The 18,119-nt window shown below is 39.0% G+C and overlaps 1 protein-coding gene across 7 annotated transcripts in view; it reads right to left on the minus strand.

The window, feature by feature from the left end:
* Positions 1-16,426, minus strand: part of LOC115938388 (regulator of microtubule dynamics protein 2-like) — a 40,239-nt gene extending 23,813 nt beyond the window's left edge. Inside the window, exons 1-3 of one of the 7 annotated variants that reach the window (XM_081796901.1) lie at positions 10,743-11,324; positions 9,682-9,799; positions 3,793-4,260 (exon numbers count right to left, since the gene is read on the minus strand). In XM_081796901.1, the coding sequence (XP_081653027.1) occupies positions 3,793-4,260; positions 9,682-9,710 (497 nt within the window). In that variant the 5' untranslated portion in view covers positions 9,711-9,799; positions 10,743-11,324. Of the gene's footprint in view, positions 1-3,792; positions 4,261-9,681; positions 9,964-10,742; positions 11,325-11,415; positions 11,733-11,844; positions 11,866-12,850; positions 13,229-15,941 lie in introns of those variants that run through there. The other 6 variants (XM_081796903.1, XM_081796905.1, XM_081796904.1 and 3 more) reach the window with 6 other exon arrangements.
* Positions 16,427-18,119: the final 1,693 nt, after the last annotated feature.

The raw sequence follows: 18,119 nt of genomic DNA on the forward strand, positions 1-18,119 counted from the left end.
CCATTGTATATATGGACCACATCTTCTTTATCCATTCATCTGTTGAAGGGCATCTCGGCTCTTTCCACAGTTTGGCTATTGCGGACATTGCTGCTATGAACATTGGGGTGCATATGGCCCTTCTTTTCACTACATCTGTGTCTTTGGGGTAAATACCCAGTAGTGCAATTGCTGGGTCATAGGGTAGCTCTATTTTTAATTTTTTGAGGCACCTCCACATAACATTGTGATTTAAATAACTTTTTAAACCCATGGTTCGATAGAGCAATAGAGATAAAAGTTGGCAGAAAAAAAGAGCAGTGAGCAGCTTGAAAAGGAAAACAAGCTAAAAAGTTTTCAGAAATAAGGAAGGACTTCTGTTTAAGCTGAAAACACCAATGTGAACTCATGATGTGGAAAATATTTAAAACTATTTTTCTTTACCCTGACCCTAAATGGGCCCAAACAAGCTCTGGTATCATCCTGCCTACAAACAGTATGTGTCTGCACACCCAGCTGCTACTGTCTAGTACTATTTGTCCCTGAAAGGAACCAGCACTGCCAAGGCAGTGGCTGACTCCAAGTCTTGGAGCAGGGACAAAAACAAAATCCGTCAAAACATAGTATTACCAAGAAGCACAGATGCCTTCCAAGATGTTCTCGCTAGTGCTACGAAGGAAAAGGAAAAAACTTGACAGGCCCTCTGATGGCCACATTATGAGAATTTGAGCCTCTGGCACCATCACCTCCACCATGAAGTAGATGAAATTAGCTAAGTCCAAAAAAGGCATAAATCCCTATGTCCACAATGATGCTGTGTATGAAGACAGGCATGCAGAACATACTGTTGGCAGAAAATGCGTTCTACTGATCGACCCACTCAAGGTTTGGATACCACCTAAGGATATAATTCATTTCTTCCCTCTTTTTGTGTAAAAAGAACAGGGTCAGCAAATTGTGACTGGCACCTTTTTTACTAAAAGAAGTCAAAAGCTCCAGGAACCTTTGGTAAAAGATAAACTTTACATATGGAACATGCAATTATCATTTGATGTTTTAATTTTGCTGTCAAGGACACTAAGATGTATACATCTCAACTTAAATATGTTAATGGGGCTAGGACTGTATCTTACCATGACCAGTCATTTCTGTCCCCTGGGAGGTTTATCAGGACAGGCAATCTAAAATTTACACAACTATACTTTATAGAGACCTTGTTTTTATTTATTTATTTTTAAAGATTTTATTTATTTATTTGAGAGAGAGAATAGAGAGATAGAGAGAGCATGAGAAGGGGGAGGGTCAGAGGGAGAAGCAGACTCCCCGCCGAGCAGGGAGCCCAATGCGGGACTCGATCCCGGGACTCCAGGATCATGACCTGAGCCGAAGGCAGACGCTTAACCAACTGAGCCACCCAGGCGCTCCGAGACCTTGTTTTTAAAAAGTACATTATTTATTTAAAAACTTTGTCTCTAGGTTTTTTATTTAGAAAGAGGTATTAAATCTTTCTGTATCCTATTCCTCTCTCAAAAAAAATCCACATTAAGTGTCTGTTTGCTTGTTTTGTTTATTTTATTGAAGTATAGCTAAACAGGAAAAAGTTTCCCTCTGCTGTGTTAAGGGCCATTCACTGTAATCTAGTCCAAGTCATTAGGGCTCCCTTGCCTCTATCCTAGTATTCTACTGCTAACAAAAGCACCCAGGATCGAGCAAGAAGAGGGAATGTCTTACCTGACATCAGTCTTAAAGTTTTTATTAGCCATCTGTGACTCTTACTTAGAAATTTCACAAATCCTTCTTGAACTCACATAAACAGTGAATGCCTATACCATTACTTGAAGTTAATTAAGTCCCACAGTTACCTTGTTTTCATTTGTCCAAACTTACCTTTTTTCAAATTTTAATTTCAATTAGCCAACATATAGTACATCATTAGTTTCAGATGTAGTATTCAATAATTCATCAGTTGCATATAACACCCAGTGCTCATCACATCACGGGGTCTCCTTAATGCCCATCACCCGGTTAGCCCATCCCTCTACCCGCCTCCCCTCCAGCAACCCTCAGTTTTGTTTCCTGTAGTTAAGAGTCTCTCATGGTTTGGCTCCCTCTCTGATTTCTTCCCATTCAGTTTTCCCTCCCTTCCCCGATTGTCCTCTGCGCTATTTCTTATATTCCACATATGAGTGAAACCATATGATAATTGTCTTTCTCTGATTGTCCCAAACTTATCTTAAACTTATGAAAGTTTGCCTCTTTTCCTAGAATTTTAGAAGTTCTTGAACAAGCCTGTGCTCAATCTAACCTGGGTCTTTTTAGATGAAGGGCATATTCAGCCTTTTGGCCTCCACTCCTTTACCGGGACTGCCGTCTCTCCTCCCAGTCTAGGGGATCTTCTCTGGCTAGTCCTTAAGATCCATTATGTCCTTTCAAAGATGTGCTTGCCAAAGTTGCACACAGGATTCCTCATGAGGAAATGCCCTAGATTTACATAAAGGTATGATAACCATTGCTGGTCTTCAATAACTCATCGATGTCCAATGTTGTGTTGGGATCTTTGTCCTCATTAGAGTACAAAGCTGTTGTTCTCTATACCCTTAATAATTTACAGGGCCTTTTCAGATTTACAGCTCTGGAATATTTAGAACTCTTTTCAATTCCTTTTAAAGACTCCACTGCCAATTTTAAAATCAGTCTACAACTTGTTGCTGTTCAGGGACACAAATGTTTAAAATCTTCCTGTTATCTAGATCTACCACTTGTGGCTCTTTCCTATCTGAAAGATTTTTCATAGAGTTATGTCTCCAGTTCATATATAAAAATGCTAAGTAATTCCAGTCCTAGCATGATATCAAAGACTTGCTCCACCATTTACATTTCTTTATCTATGAAATCACACTTTTATCCCTACCCTTTGTTTCCTCTCTTCTCCCTTCCCCTCTCTTCTCCCAATTCCATGGTCATTTAGCAGAACACTCATTCATTCGTGAAATATTTATTGGCATCTACTCTGTGCTGGGTACAAGAGCAAGGTGTTAAGACTATAACAAACATAGTGTCCCTGCCCTAAAGAACCTCTAGTGATTCTTTATTTACTTGCCTATTTTACACCTCAGAAACACTAGCTGGGCACAGGTTTTTTTAAACTCATAAATCATTTGCTTTTCTTCTAAAAGAATATTTTTTATGTTCTTGGTTTTAGAATTCAAAGGTTTACCATTGAGGATGGTGAGGATGAAACTGAATCACTTGTACCTTCTCAAATCTTTTTAGGTCTTCACTGCCCAATTCCGTAAGCCACTAGTCCCATGTCTATTTAAATTAATTACAATTAAATAAGATTAGGAATTCAGTTTCTCATTTGCACTAGCTACATTTCAGGTGCTTAATGGCTAAGGTGGCTAATGGCTACCGTACTGGCAGCGTAGATTTAGACCTTTTCCGTCATCACAGAAAGTTCTAGCTGAGAGCACTTCTTGTACAGTTCTTATATAAGGGGTGACACCATGGCCACATATAAAAATAGGTTACACATTTTGGCAAACAATTAATGACTTTTTTATTACTCACATGATGGCACCTGGTGCTAGTAAGTCACTTATATTCTTTTTGTCATTGCAGTCTAAACTATCTTAAATACAGACCACTATTGAATATAGTTTTAATTATGATGTAAGCCAAAAAATCATTTCTTTTTTTAATCTTATTCGTAGCAAAATACATAACTGGAAATGTATAATGAAGGTATCTAAATAATAGCAATAATGAGATAAATAATCAATTCAGCATGGGAAACATCATCAAGAAACTTACCCTCCTTCACTTTCTGCTTCCTCTGAACTATTGCTTGTTCCAGAACTTTGAACTGTGGCAAGCCTTCTTTTTCTAGCTCTGTGCTGAGGACTTATCTTATGAACAGTTATCCTCCCTCCAAGTTCACCTTGTATATATTCCTCCAGCTTTGGAATCGTTTCTTTAAGAACTCTGATTTCCTCTTTGAGTTCTTCCATATTTGTCAGTAATTCGTTTAACTTCTCCAATATCTGAAGCTGCCTTCCTTGAAAGATTGCAGCTGTTCCTTGGCCATTACACATTTCATCTTGAAAAGTCACAGAATCAAACTTATTACCCAGAGAAAGAAAGTTAGGTAAATTCAATGTTGTCCTTGATTTACGAACCTTGTGGTACCACAAAAGAAGCAAGCTGATTCCAGTAGTTCCCACCATGATACCAAGTATCAGTTCTTTGTTTGTGGAATGAGGCATTTCTTGGGTTTTGTTTCTAAAATTGAAAGCATAAATGTAAATGAATGTTGTTTCTGTCTTCGCCCAAGACAAAAATATTAAAGCTTTCTCAATCAAGAGAAGTCAAGTCTACATCATAGACACACACACACGATAAATCATAAACTAAAATTTATAAATAAGTATAATATATTTACCCCTAAAATGTATGTGGCCCCATCGAAAGATTTACTTTAAGGATATCACTGAAGTCCAGTGTAAAGTTTCAATTTTAATTCAGAATTTGTATTCTACATGACTGATCCGAATTTTTAAAGAGTATGATGTATATTGGTAAAAGCATCATTATACATTTCTGAAAAAAAAAGCTATTTGAGAATTCAAATTGTGCTTAACTGTGTTTGCACCCTTTATCTGTATAAAATTAGTATGCTGATTTCTGAGTCTTATCCAATCTTTAAGGAAGTCCAAGGAGCTTTTTCTTAGTACCCAGTTCACACATATACTTAGAGTAATAAACATTTTAAAAGCCCAAGGATTTGGAATATAAAATATATCAGAGAGCTCTGGCAAGTTTATAACCCACCTCATCTCTTTTTTTTTTCAGCACGCAGAGCAAAAATGCTAACACATGCAGGCTTCATCTCCTTTCTCCTTTTGACCCAGAATGTCTCTGCTCTTTACATTTCTATTTCTGTCTGAGGTCTTAATGTTTTTATTTTCTTTCAAATTTTCCTCTTTTTTAAAGTAGCAAAAATGTCCTTTCTTTGACTCTTCTCTCCATCTGAACTTTCACTGTTTTACATTCAAGGCTCAAGCGTTAGTCTGCCTAATTCCACATAAACTCAGCTACTCTGACTAAATGCACCATAATTTTTCTTTGGTATATCCCATCTTCACAAGTTTTATTGTTTATCTCTGTTCTTAAAATCAGAAGACCATTAATGGAAAACAATAGTATAATTCATAATATTAAATAAACATATATAATATTATATACAAATATATATTAAATATATAAATAAGTATATAAAATATAATAATATAATATAAACATAATATTTATAATAATATAAAGTCCTTTTCCTTCCAAGACTTTAAAATGGCAATAAGTATGTTAGTACTATAATAAACTTCTGTGTTTAGAATAAAATATAGTGAGGCTTCTTTACAGACTTTGAAGTTCCCCAAATTATCTTCCCATCAATATCCAGTAGTTTGCAAACACCCTTATTAAATTTTGTTAGCAATTTGAGAGAAATGTTACAAATAATGGTAAACTGTCTGTTATAGGAATTTAAATTCATGAAATTTCTGGTTTGTTTTTCTTGACACTTTCTCAAGGAGCAGACTGATATAGCACTGCTACCCATGATCCCCAAGAAAAAGGAAACAAATGAGGGAAGTTCTATGATCTCTCTGGGTTTTTAATTGGAGGCATTTCTGGACTATGGCACAGGAAGGGGAAAACCAAACAAAGCCTGGTAGTCTATTGAGCTGAACAGAGAACAGAGTTCAGAGAAACTGAAGGACCTAGAATTCGTGTGGCACAGTACTGAAGATGTGGAAAGTATGTAGAGAAAGAGCTCTAGAAATATGCGTAGGAGTCTCCTTAAATCTTTAACTGAATACCAGTCAAACCCCATCAGGCCAGGCAAATGAACAATTTCCAGGAAGCTATAAACCTAACTATTCCTAAAGATTACACAAATTCCCACCAGCCAGAGTAGAGAGTGTTTACCAAATATCTGAGACTTTCAGTAGGGATCTCAGAAGGGTGATGCCTTGGAAATGAGGCCTAATTAATCCTAGAGTTAAGATTTATTTAGACTTGCTCTAAAACAGATTAAAAAACGAGTCTCCAAAGGATCAAACTAATTCACAAATAATTTAACTGCATCCAAGAGAAAGTCCAAAACTCTTTAAAGGAACTGAAAACGTTCAGAATGCAATGACATAAAATCGCAATGTTGATCATCCAATCAAAAATTACTCAATACATAAAGAAGCAGGAAAATGACAGAGATGATGTAATTAGCAGACAGGATGTTAAAACAACTATTACAAATATGTTCACTATTTAATATAAATATTAAAAATATGTTAAAGAAAAACATAAACATGATGAGGAGAGAAATAGAAGGTATTAAGCAGAACCAAACAGAACTTCTGGAGATGAAAAATAAAATATCTGAAATAAAATTTTATTGAATGAGATTAATAGAAGAAAAAGCATTCTGGAGAAAAAAGTCAGCAAACCCGAAGACAAAGCAACAGAAACCATCTACTACAGACTAAATGTTTGTGTCTCCTCTAGATCCATATGTTGAAATCTTAATTCCCATGGTAATAGTATTAGGAGGTGGGGCCTTCAGGAGGCAGAGTCTTCATAAATGAGATTAGGGCACTCATAAAACAGAACCCCCAGATACCCCTCCATCCTTCCACTCTGTAAAGTTATAAGGAGAGGGTGCCGTCTATGAACCAATTGGCCTTCATAAGACAACGAATCTGTCAGTGCCTTGATCTTGGATTTCCCAGCTTTAGAACTGTGAGATATAAATTTCTGTTGTTCTGTAATAAATCTTCTGTTGCCACCCGGTCTATGGTATTTTGTTACAGCAGCTCCAATGGACTAAGACACCATATAAAATGAAACACAGAAATGAAAAAATTTTTTAAATTTTAAATTTAAAAAATTTTTAAAAATTAAAAAATATGTGTATATACATACACCACACACACATATTAAGACTAAGAAACAAAAAAATGAAAAACCAAGCACAGCCTATGGCAATATCGAGCAGTCTAAAACATATATAGTTCAAGTTATAGGGACGAAAAAGGGGTATACAAAGTATTTGAAAGAAAAATGGCCAAAAAATTTCCAAATTAGACAAAAACACTGAAAACCAGTGATAAAGAAGGAATCTTAAAAGTAGTCAGTGGGGAAAAATGACATCATGTGTACAGAGAAAAAAGGGTAAGATTACAGCGCACATTGTCTCAGCGAATCACCTTAGAAACTATTCAGGCAAAAAAAACAATGGAGTGTCATCTTTAAAGTACTGGAAGAAACTGTCAACTTACATTTCTATACCCAGTGAAATAGTTTCCAAAAATGAGGGTAAAACAAAAACTTTTTAAAGTGGTTATTTTTTTTTAAAGATTTTATTTACTTATTTGTCAGAGAGAGAGAGAGCTCACAAGCAGGCGGAGGGAGAAGCAGACTCCTGGCTGAGCAAGGAGCCCAATGCCGGACTCGATCCCAGGACCCTGGGATCATGACCTGAGTCCAAGGCAGACACTTAATGACTGAGCCACCCAGGCGTCCCAAACAAAGACTTTTTTAGACAAAGAAAAGTTGAGAGAATTCATTGCCATCAGACACACATTACAAGAAATGCTAACAGAGGTTCTTCAGGCAGAAGGAAAATGATAACAGATAGAAACCTGAATCTACACAGAAGATGAATTACATCAGTAGTGGCAAATACGAGGGTGAATATGAAAAGTCATTTTTCTCACTTTAAGATTTCTTTATAAAACATTCGCTTATTATAGCAAAAATGATATTAACCAACTATGGGGCTTATAACATATGTAGAAGTAAAAAATGAGGCCAACAATAGCCCAAAGTATGGGAGGGGATAAAATAGGACATACTGTTGTAAGGGTCTTGGATTATAATGCAGTGTCATAATAGTAAGTTAAAGATGTACAGTTGTAAATCCAAGGGCAAACACTAAACAAACAAGAACAGTTTAAAAAAACTCCATAAAGGTATAAATAATAAGCCAAGAGTGGAGATAAAAATGTAATAGTAAAGATACTCAATTAGTCCAAAAGAAGTCAGAAGAGGGAGAAAAAAGAACAAACGGGCAAACAGCAAGTAAGGAGAGAAGAAATGTCATGACTATATTGGAAAATGGTGCCAAAAAGATGGAGAAATAATAGCATTTCTATTTGGGCATGGACAAGATCCAATTTTTTTTTTTTAAAGGAAGATAAAATGATGAAGTAAAAGATCAGAGAATCACTGCAGCAGTAACCTTGAGAAGGCAGAGGGACGGATGGTCTGCAGTACCCAGGCACAGACGTTGACCTTGGATGGAAACACAAACCGTTCATTCATAGGAATGAAAGAAAAGGCAGATTATGTGAGCAGATTCAGGAAGGTGGGTAGATGTGACAGTGGGAGCTTATGAAAGTTCTCTGTGGGTGCTTCATTGTTCCAAGTGAACTAGGAAACAAAATAAACAGCTGAGCGTGAGAACAGGGGAAGGAGCACTGGAAAGATGCGAATTCTGAATTCAGTTGCATACCTGAAACGTACCTTCCTATGGTCTCTATCCCATGATCTCACATACTTGAGCAAGCCATTGTTTCTTATACTCTAAATGAGCAACTAAATGTGGTGTTTCAAATGGTGCCACATGGGAGAGTGAATAAGAAGATTATTTCTAAGAAGTCTGCCTAAGAGAATGTCTTCTCAGATTCCTTAAGTAATATAATAGAGGATATGCATTGAATGCAGGGAGGATCCTATTTGGATGCTCCATTTCATTACAGGTCTCAGTGTAAAAGAGGACTAATGATTTTAAAATAGTAACTTTCCAGAAATTACCTCAGATGTTGGTGAATATTATATCCAAGAGAATTAAGAATCCCTTCTTCTAAAGCCAAAGATTCTAGGAGAAAGGCTGTGTGCTTAATCTGGCCTGCCTGACCTCAGGGAAGTTTGCCTGGAATTAATTTTTTTTAAGCAAAAAGCATTTTTACCTAATTGGTAGAACGGAACTGTAAGTCTAACCATTTGTCCTCGCCTATCCCAAACAGGAGACAGGCCAGCAGTAGATTGGGATCAATGCAGCTGAAGTTGTGGGTAATTATTATTAGCTGTATACTTATTTCCACGCACAAAAAATTTATCACCAAACTAAATTATTTTGAAAGATTATTGCAAAAAGGCAACAGATATTAAGAAAAGTCATTACGTGCCCATGACTTCCATTTGCATTACATCTAATACACATGCATCAAACTTGATCTTCTTGGCTTTTTGTCAATAAAAAGATTAATGCAGAATGTTCATATGCTGATCCGGAGGTCTATTAAAAGAAATCTTCCTATTCTGATTGCTTTCTTGGCTCATTCCTGCTGGGCCTTCCTTGAACTTTACATGAAAAAACATAGCCTAGTTTGAAATTATTTTCATTTAATCAAGTAAATAAATTGAAGTCAAAATCTACCTAGGAGGTGATCTTATCCCTGAGACTGTCCCAGGTATAAATAGGTGGCCAGGAGCATGAATTTTTGTTTGACCTTTTCTATAGGAATTATACCGATTCCAAATTATCTCTTGGAGGCAGGTCCTGTTATTATCTCTATTGCAGGTAAGCAAACTGAGGCATACAGCTGTCAAGGGGCCATCTGACTAGGACAAGAAAACTGTTACCCTGATAACTCCTGGATGTACTGCTGCATGAGGAAGATTCAGAAAGCATCCATAAGGATACGAAGGAGGATGCTGAACTGGGCAGAGATGTTCAGGATTTCAGAACTATAAAAATCAACTGGGGGAAAAACAACAATCAATCAGTGGAGCAGGTATTGCTTTTGAATAACCACAATTAGAGACTAATAGAGCAATTTATGTTTCAATTTTATATCAGTATAAAATACACCTGCTTCTAAGCCACCAATCTGAAAAATGCCACTCATTAAAAATAGTAACTAGCAGGGGCACCTGGGTGGCGCAGTTGGTTAGGTGCCAGACTCTTGGTTTCTGCTCAGGTCATGAGCTCAGGGTAGTGAGATCGAGCCCCTCCTCAGACTTACCTTGGAGCCTTAAGACTCTCCCTCTCCCTTTCCCCTCTGCCCCTGTCCCCTGCACTCACTCTCTCTAAAAATACATAAATCTTAAAAAAAAAAAAAAAAAAGTAGCTAGCAAAGTAATAAATCAGAATACTTGCTTACCTGCAGTATAATTTCAAAGGTTATATTACATTTTTTATGTAACTTTTATATGTTTAATTATCAAATTAGTGTACACTATACTTTAATATAAAAACAGTAATTAAAAAATATATTGACTAGATAATCAAATGTTAAGTATTATTCCCCTTACAAGTTTGGTTTGTAAGGTGCTAGTAATGATAGAAAATGAGACATTATTTTAATAAAAAATATTGGCATCTAAAATTAATGGGTAATACATAATTATTTGCAGATGAGAACCAAGAATCCTACTGAAGTAATAAATCACCAAAATGTTAACGCTAAATAAATTTCTACATTAAAATTAATTTTTAGAAATGGAAATTGTGCTTTATCAAATTACAATGTTTTCAGCAATATCTAGCATATATATTCATTTAACTCATCAGCAGAAACTTAGGGGGAAGCACATAAAAATGTAACTCTGGTACTTGGAAGATGTATGAAAAATTTTGCAAGAAGGGGAAAGGAACATCATGGGTTACACTCAGGCCTGCGGTTTGTTTCCCAAAGGATTACCTCTGAGACCTTGAATTGGCAATCAGATTCCTCACGGCGACCTGGATAACCTAGTACTTTCTAAGTGAATTCTAATACTCCTATTTCATCAGGTTCTCACTATTTTCCGTTTAATAATTTCTTTTAAACTCAGGGCTCGCTGATGTTTGCCTTATTTGCAAATATTTGTGGCACTTAAAATTTGGCCTTCCTTTTGTAGTAAAATAGGGAGAGGATCGGAGTCAGAGCAAAACACAACACAACGAAAATGTTTGCCGGAGGCTGAAAGGTAAGACCCAGGAGCGGAGGCTATGAGGCGACCCAGTGTCTCCGGCTGCAACTCCTCCGGTCTGCAGGGAGCCGCCGGGCCGGCAGCACACCGCCAGCTCCCCAAGCACGCACGACGGGCGGCCTGCGTGGAAACACCTGCGAGCTCCAGGACTGAAGCTTCCAGATGCCGGCTCGACAGGGCTGCCCTGGGACGGGAAAGCCACCGCCAGCCGACTCTGCCACCGGGAGGGCGCAACGCGGCGCCGGCCGGCGGAAGGATGCCTCGCAGGGAGTTGGCGGCGGGAACGCCCGCGGGACCCGGAAGTGCCGCGGAGGCCGCCGGAAGTACCGCCTCAGCCCTCCGCACCCCGGGCGCGTCGGGCCTCTGCCCGCCGAGCCGCCCAGTGCCCACCTCCGCACGCACCTGAGTTCGCCGCGCGGGCCTCTCCGCGGTCGGAGAACGGGGACCCGGGACCTGCGGCCGGGCGGACGGGAGCGGAGCGGCGGACGGCGGACAGCAGCCCGGAGCCCGCGGGTCCCCACCTTCGGCCCCGCGGCCCGCCGCGTCCTGACCCAGAGAGCGGAGGCGCCGGGGGAGGAGCCCGCGGCCGCTCGCCCTACGGCTCCCGCCTCTTCCCGCGGGGGTTCGACAGACCCGGGCCGGCGCCCAGCGCAGCTTTTCCAGAAGGAGAATGCGCTCCGCCGGCGCTTCGGCCCGCACCGCATATTGTTGCCGGGATGCCGCCGTCCCTCCAAGCCCGTCTCCCCCGGGCGCCCGGCCCAGCGCGTTCGTCCCATCACTGCAGCTCCCCAAACCCGCCTGCCCCTGGCTCTTTCCCGCGTCCAAACTCACCCCTCGCCCTGTATACCCTTCTTTGTTTGCCCTCCTAGGCACAACCTTGAAGTTTGATCTGCATTACAGGGTAGGGCAGACGTCTTACACTAATAAGTAATCGTGTCCGAAACCACGTTTCTTAACTTTAACTCAGGTTCCATCTTAATGACTAAAATCCCCAACCTCTTCATACCCCCACCATTCTGAGTTGCTTTTAGCTGAAAACCACAGGCTTCTCAGATCCCTAACATAAGAGATTTTACCCAACTTCACTTTTCTGTGGGTTGTACGATGAAAACAAACTCTGCCAAACAAAAACACTCTTTCTGTATTGCCCCCACTTTGAGCTTTAAATTTAGGCTTGCAGAGAACTTAGTCTTGATTACTAAATTCCCCGCCAATGTACTGAATGGGATTAAAAACGGATCACTCCTATTTATCAAAAAAAAAAAAAAAAATCTTGCTCTACGAAAAATTAAAAAGCTTATTTTATCATCTATACAATGCTATGTGCTGATGGGGATTCTATAGGATCCTTGAGACTATAAGGTGTTTTTTGAGTTTTAAGCAAGCTGCATTAAAGAATTAAGCCTAGCCATAGCGACAGTCATTTTATTAAAACAAAGTTATATTTTGGAAGACAGCAGGCTAACACTTCTAAGATTTGAAACTAGCTAGAAGAGCACTCCATTCCAAAAACCACTTTGACTCTTATTATACGGTTTGCAAGGATATTACAATATAATGCTAATATTTGTTTTGTTTGACCAGGATACAATATACTGTAAACGTGTTATGCAGGGTGATCATAGGGTTTTTTGTTTTTGTTTTTTTAAATAAGATTTGGATACAAATATGATTTGGATACTGTCTCTTCTATAATACTTAAAAAGCTTAAAGCACCTTGCGATTAAAGCTTTTCCAGAAGCAGCCCACTGAGTTGTTCACTGCTATGTCCTCAGTGCACAGCACAGAAGAGATCCTCAATAAAAATAGGGAGTGTGAGCTAAGAACAAGGCCTTACCAACTCTTTGCTCCAAAAGGAAGATGGCAGCTGGTACTGACTTGTTCTTCAAGTCCAGGAAGTAGGGTAAAATAGCCGGACTCCTGTACGCCTACATAACATCGGTCCCTCTCCCTGCTGCCAGTATTGTTGATTCTGTTCCTTGCTCAGTAAAAATTATCTGAGAGGTAGAAACTGAGATAGTGGTAGCCATTGACGTCTGGTAAAGTTAAAACTAAACAGCCCAGAGAGGAGCAACCCTTGCCAGGTACTGTTGTAGGGATAACCTAAAAAAGAAGAAATGACTCCCCCACCCTTACTCGAGTGTAGCATCAAAGGAACTACTAAAGGGGGGGTGTGGAAAACAACCATTAGGAGTTTCAAAGTTTCTGTTTGCCATAGACAAATGTTTGTGTTCCTCCAAAGTTCATATACTTAAACCCTAATCCCCAAAGTGATGCAATTTGGAGGCAGGGCCTTTGGCAGATAATTTGGTTACAAGGTTGGAGCCCTGTGAATAGGATTATTGCTCTTATAAGAAGACTAAGAGGCCAGAGCTGTCTTTTTCTACCATGTGAGGATACAGTGAGAAGCCAGCTGTCTGCAACCTGGAAAAGGACTCTTACCAGAACCCAACTACCCTGGCACCATGATCTTGGATTTCCAGCCTCCAGGGCTGTGAGAAATAAGTGTCATTTAAGCCCCCCAGCCTATGGTAATTTGTTATAGCAGCTGGAACTGATTAAGACACTTTTCTCCGTCACAACTAGCACAGTGCTACAATGATCTGGCCCTTCACAATTTGTCCTCACCTGCTTCTCCAGCTTTTCCCTACTAGGCATCATCCTATACTTCAGCTATAGCCAAACTGCCTTATCATCTTTCCATAAGCCACAGATTTTCCAGTCTCTGTGTGCTCTTCAGGCTGCTCTCTGTGCCTAGAATGCCCTACTGTTTACCGCTTGTCAAAAACCAATTCATCCAGTTTAATCTGCTTCCCCTGAGAAGCTACTCTGTACGTTTTTCTCCTCCCCAAAAGATGTATCCATCCATGCCCCCATCAAAACTTTTGTGGAAAGATAATGATTAAACAAACACAAAACCCCTCCTTGCTGCCTTGCAGACGCCTCTCTCTTGTACATTGTGTTATTACTGCTTGGTCAGTGACTATCGGGTCCTTGAGATTGGGACCCTTTTCAAGGCAAGGATGTATCTATCTTGGTATCCTCAGTGCGTGGCACAGTGCACATACTCAATGTTAAATAAATATTTTGAAAAAAATTTTTTTGAAAGTAGTATGTATAGTCAAGAGAAAAGCATTAAGAACTTTGTAGTCCTTCCTGTGGTAAAGCATGTGTTATGGGTTTATCAGGGGTTTTTTTGTTTTGTTTTATTTTTTCATTTCTTGGGTTTTATCTAAGTGGTTTTGTTTCCAGGAAGCAACTGAATGCCCAAGTTGGTTTTAGCCCTGTAACAGTTATCAATCTACTCTATAGTTAACTATTCTTATATTTCCTTGTATAATTATTTCCAAATCTTTTTATCACCTATCAACTTACTCAGGGAACAGACCATTAAAGGCAAAGAAACTGTTTAGTTAGAAGGCAATCAAGGGTTTTGCCTCCATTTCCTTGAGAAGCTATACTCTTATTTTGTTCTAGAAATTTCATCTGGATTTTACTTTAAGGCTCAGGAATTGGTGATGGTCAGATATTGCCATTTACATTCCAATCTATTATATTTTTGCTCTTGGAGTGTTCTCATTTACAACCTGAATTTCTGTGAACTGTAGGTTGAGCTGTAAATATAATAAGTGCCACCATGTTACCACCAACTCCTACCTCAAAACAGCAACACCTACCTTCTTCTCCAGGCCGGAGTCAAGGAAGTATGTTGTTGCTGAATAACTGAAGACATTATTTTAAAATTAAGAACACGCCCACCATGAAGAGAGAAAGGGGTCCATGGCTGGCTGCACAAAGAGCAACATGGAGGAGCCAGTCAGCACAACTGAAGCTCCAAGTTTCCCAAATCAGACCTGGAGACCAGAGGAGAGCCAACAGCAACAACGGCCACGGCGAAAGTACTGATTGCGTCTTACACTTCATTCCTGCTTCCTTCTTCAGACGTGAATCCTCTTATTCCATTGTCCCAGCAGTCCAGGGAGACAAGTAATGTTTCGGGTAGGGAAGCGGACGCTTGCCGAGGTGAAGAAACTTGGCCCCAGTCACATAGTCAGTTTTAGAGGCAATAATCAAACCTAGCTTTGTCTGCGAGCTTTTCCTCTCAACCACACCCTGTGAGGCCGGCCATCCTGATGCGTGATAGAACATTCGAAGGAGGCTCATCAGAACACCTCTCATAAGCACATCCCAGAAGTCTGTAGGTGATATTGTCCTGTCTGCATCTCCCAAGTCAGTTAATAATGGGGTTCAGCCTTGACTGCTCCTCTTACAAGAGGGCCTGAATATCCAGATCAGAGTACTCTACCCCATGGGGAGCGTCTCTCGAGGGGTTAACCATTATCTCTAAGCCACAGGGTACATACAGAATTATGGTGGATCTAGCATGTTCAGGTTAGGCTAGGAGTAGACGGGGAAAAGAGGAAAAGTAATACTGTGTCTAATGCAAGTGGGGTGTTTGGGGGGCATTTTTACTTTTAGGGGACCCCCAGAACATAAGAAAATTACCCCCCCAAATTATGAAATTACTCTGAGATTACTATGACTAAATTGGACCTTCCGAGGGAAAAATGCTTTCTTTGGAAAAGGCATAAGAGTAAGTTTATTAACTGTTTCCACAAGACTAAGTAATTAGTGAATAAGCTATTAATCACTTAAATACAATAAAATAGTTGATCCAGTATTCCTGTGCTGAATAAAACTTAAATGGTATTTTAGAAAAATACACAGGAAAGAAAAATTAGCAACAATATTTATGTAATACTACTTAGCAATCCAATGTTGAAACCATTTATTAAAAATATGATGACATCATTGAAATATGGAATTCTTATTAGAAACTTCCTGTTTGGCTAGAAAAATTAAGTTTTTGTTCAGTGAAGAAACAGTCATTTTCAGAAAGGCATATACTTTGCCTGATTGATACCAACCTTGCTTGATGATCAGCAGTTTTTCTGGGACACTTGAAGATAGGAATGAAATTTCTTCAGTAATTGCAGAAGGCTTTCTAAGTCACATTCTTACTCTGGTTTCCTGTAGACAGCCTGTTCAAAGCACAGCCTTGGATAAACTTGAAAATGGAACTCAACAGATTCAGAGTAAAGAGGAATCTTGCCCCTCCCTTCTGCATGTTTTCTTCATCTTGAGAGAAAATGTTCAGGGACATTCTTGATGATTTGTATGTCAACTTCACAAGCCAAGGTCAGTTTCCTTGTGGCAGTTCAAAATAAAGTCAAATGTTCATCAGTTAGGCAAAATATTGTTACAATACATGTATGTACAAATTAGGTAAAATACCAGGGTAGTTTCAATTATACATAAGTAGAACAAAAGATTTCATTTTGAACTTGGGTAGTAACTCAATTTTGTAAAAGGTTCTGCTGGGGAAAATTTAGGTTAGCAGTTTCCCAGACCCACTATCCTCAGACTACATAAAGACAAGTTATTTTCTCCTTCGGAGCAGATCTCTTTCAAAAAATTGTTCAGTAGAGACAGCCTCTGGTATGCAAATAAATCTATAGGAAGAATCCCCTCTTGTGCCCCAACAGAGACACATTAATTCCCCAACCATTGTTAAAACTTTTTCCATTTTATAAAGTTTAGACTCCCATCATTACACTTAAGACACATAGAAAAGTGAATCTAGAAAAAGAAGAAAATTGAAACTCACCACTGTAATGATTTTAGAAGAAAGCTTGCCTCATAAAGCAAGTGACTAACCCAGAGGTATTAGGATCCAAAATAATTATAGTTTGTTTGGAACTTGGAATATATCTTATGAAAATCATGCTATAAATTGTGGTTTGTTTTCTAGGTAACCCCATAAAATCCTTCATAATCTATACGAAAACATACTATATGTTTCAGCTGAATTCTCACTCAGAACTGTTGATTTCAGGATATCACCTATCTATAGCTTTGGCCTTAGCCGTTTCCACTTAGGAAAAAAAAAAAGTGGACTTATCCCAGCTGGTTGCAGCAGCTAATAGCTGTCCAATGAAAAGAGAGACCCCATCTTCCAGCTATGGCATCTGATTACCAACTAATTAAAAAAAAAAAATTTCATCCTACCTCCAACCACAGCCTCTGCTGAGTTTTCTAGCAAGGAAAGAACTATCCGTTCAGCCACGGGGCTCTTTGATTTCTCAACTGAGGCAAAACAACTGTTCCATGCTCCTTAAAAATAATGATAATAATAATAATAAAGACAATTCCAACAGTAATGACATTTACTCTCTCTTTCTCTCTCTCACTCTGTAATGGAAAACTCCCATTTCTCAAACAGAAGGACACTGGGAGGAACTTTTCTTCTAGATGTAATGACTGGCTAGTCACTCATGGTATAAGAAGTATAACTCAAGGGGTGTCTGTATTTAATAAATGAAAGACTGTTAAACTAATTTTAATCCTGTAGATATTCACATAGAAAAATGCAATACAACTTTATAGGGTGACAGTAATTTCAAAAAAAATAATTAATTATGAGAATCCAACTTTCAACATAAAGGCACTTCTTTTCTTTTGCTAAATATTTGCGATTGTGAAGACATGACCAAAAATAAGTAGCATTATTTTCTCCCCTTTTTAATGTGTAAAAACTGTAAAGATCTTTCAACAACATGGTATCATTGCCACCGTGGCTTAGGTTAGGGCTTCAAAGGCATCAAATGTCTAAAGGAAAATGAAAATTTCAATTGATCCAAATATTTTTAAATTCTACCACCAATTATCCTTCCTAAAAAAACTTCTTAACCCTGCCTCCCTTCTGGTGTTTCTCCCTTATCTCACACCAGACACTACCAGAAACTGTAAGAGAAAATTTCCCACTGAAAGACTTCGCTTCCTGCTTCCCCAACTATTTATCAGCCCAGGGCAGAAACCACTCACACTGCTCTCACGAAGGGGACAAAGGTCTCCTGATTTCCCAAATTATTGCCTTTGAAGCTCTTTGGAACAGGGTTTTCCAACTTCAGTCCTGTCGACTTTGACTTTTGGCACTAGAGAATTATTTGTTGTAGGATGTTTAACATATTCATGGCTTCCCCCCCCCGCCCCCGCCCCCACCAGGTGCTGGTAGATCTAGAAGTTACATGTCACATCATGGAATC

The sequence above is a fragment of the Leptonychotes weddellii genome, chromosome 10 (genome assembly GCF_054177405.1).
Source record: "Leptonychotes weddellii isolate Sample4059 chromosome 10, ASM5417740v2, whole genome shotgun sequence".
In the NCBI taxonomy this organism is placed as follows: Eukaryota; Metazoa; Chordata; class Mammalia; order Carnivora; family Phocidae; genus Leptonychotes; species Leptonychotes weddellii.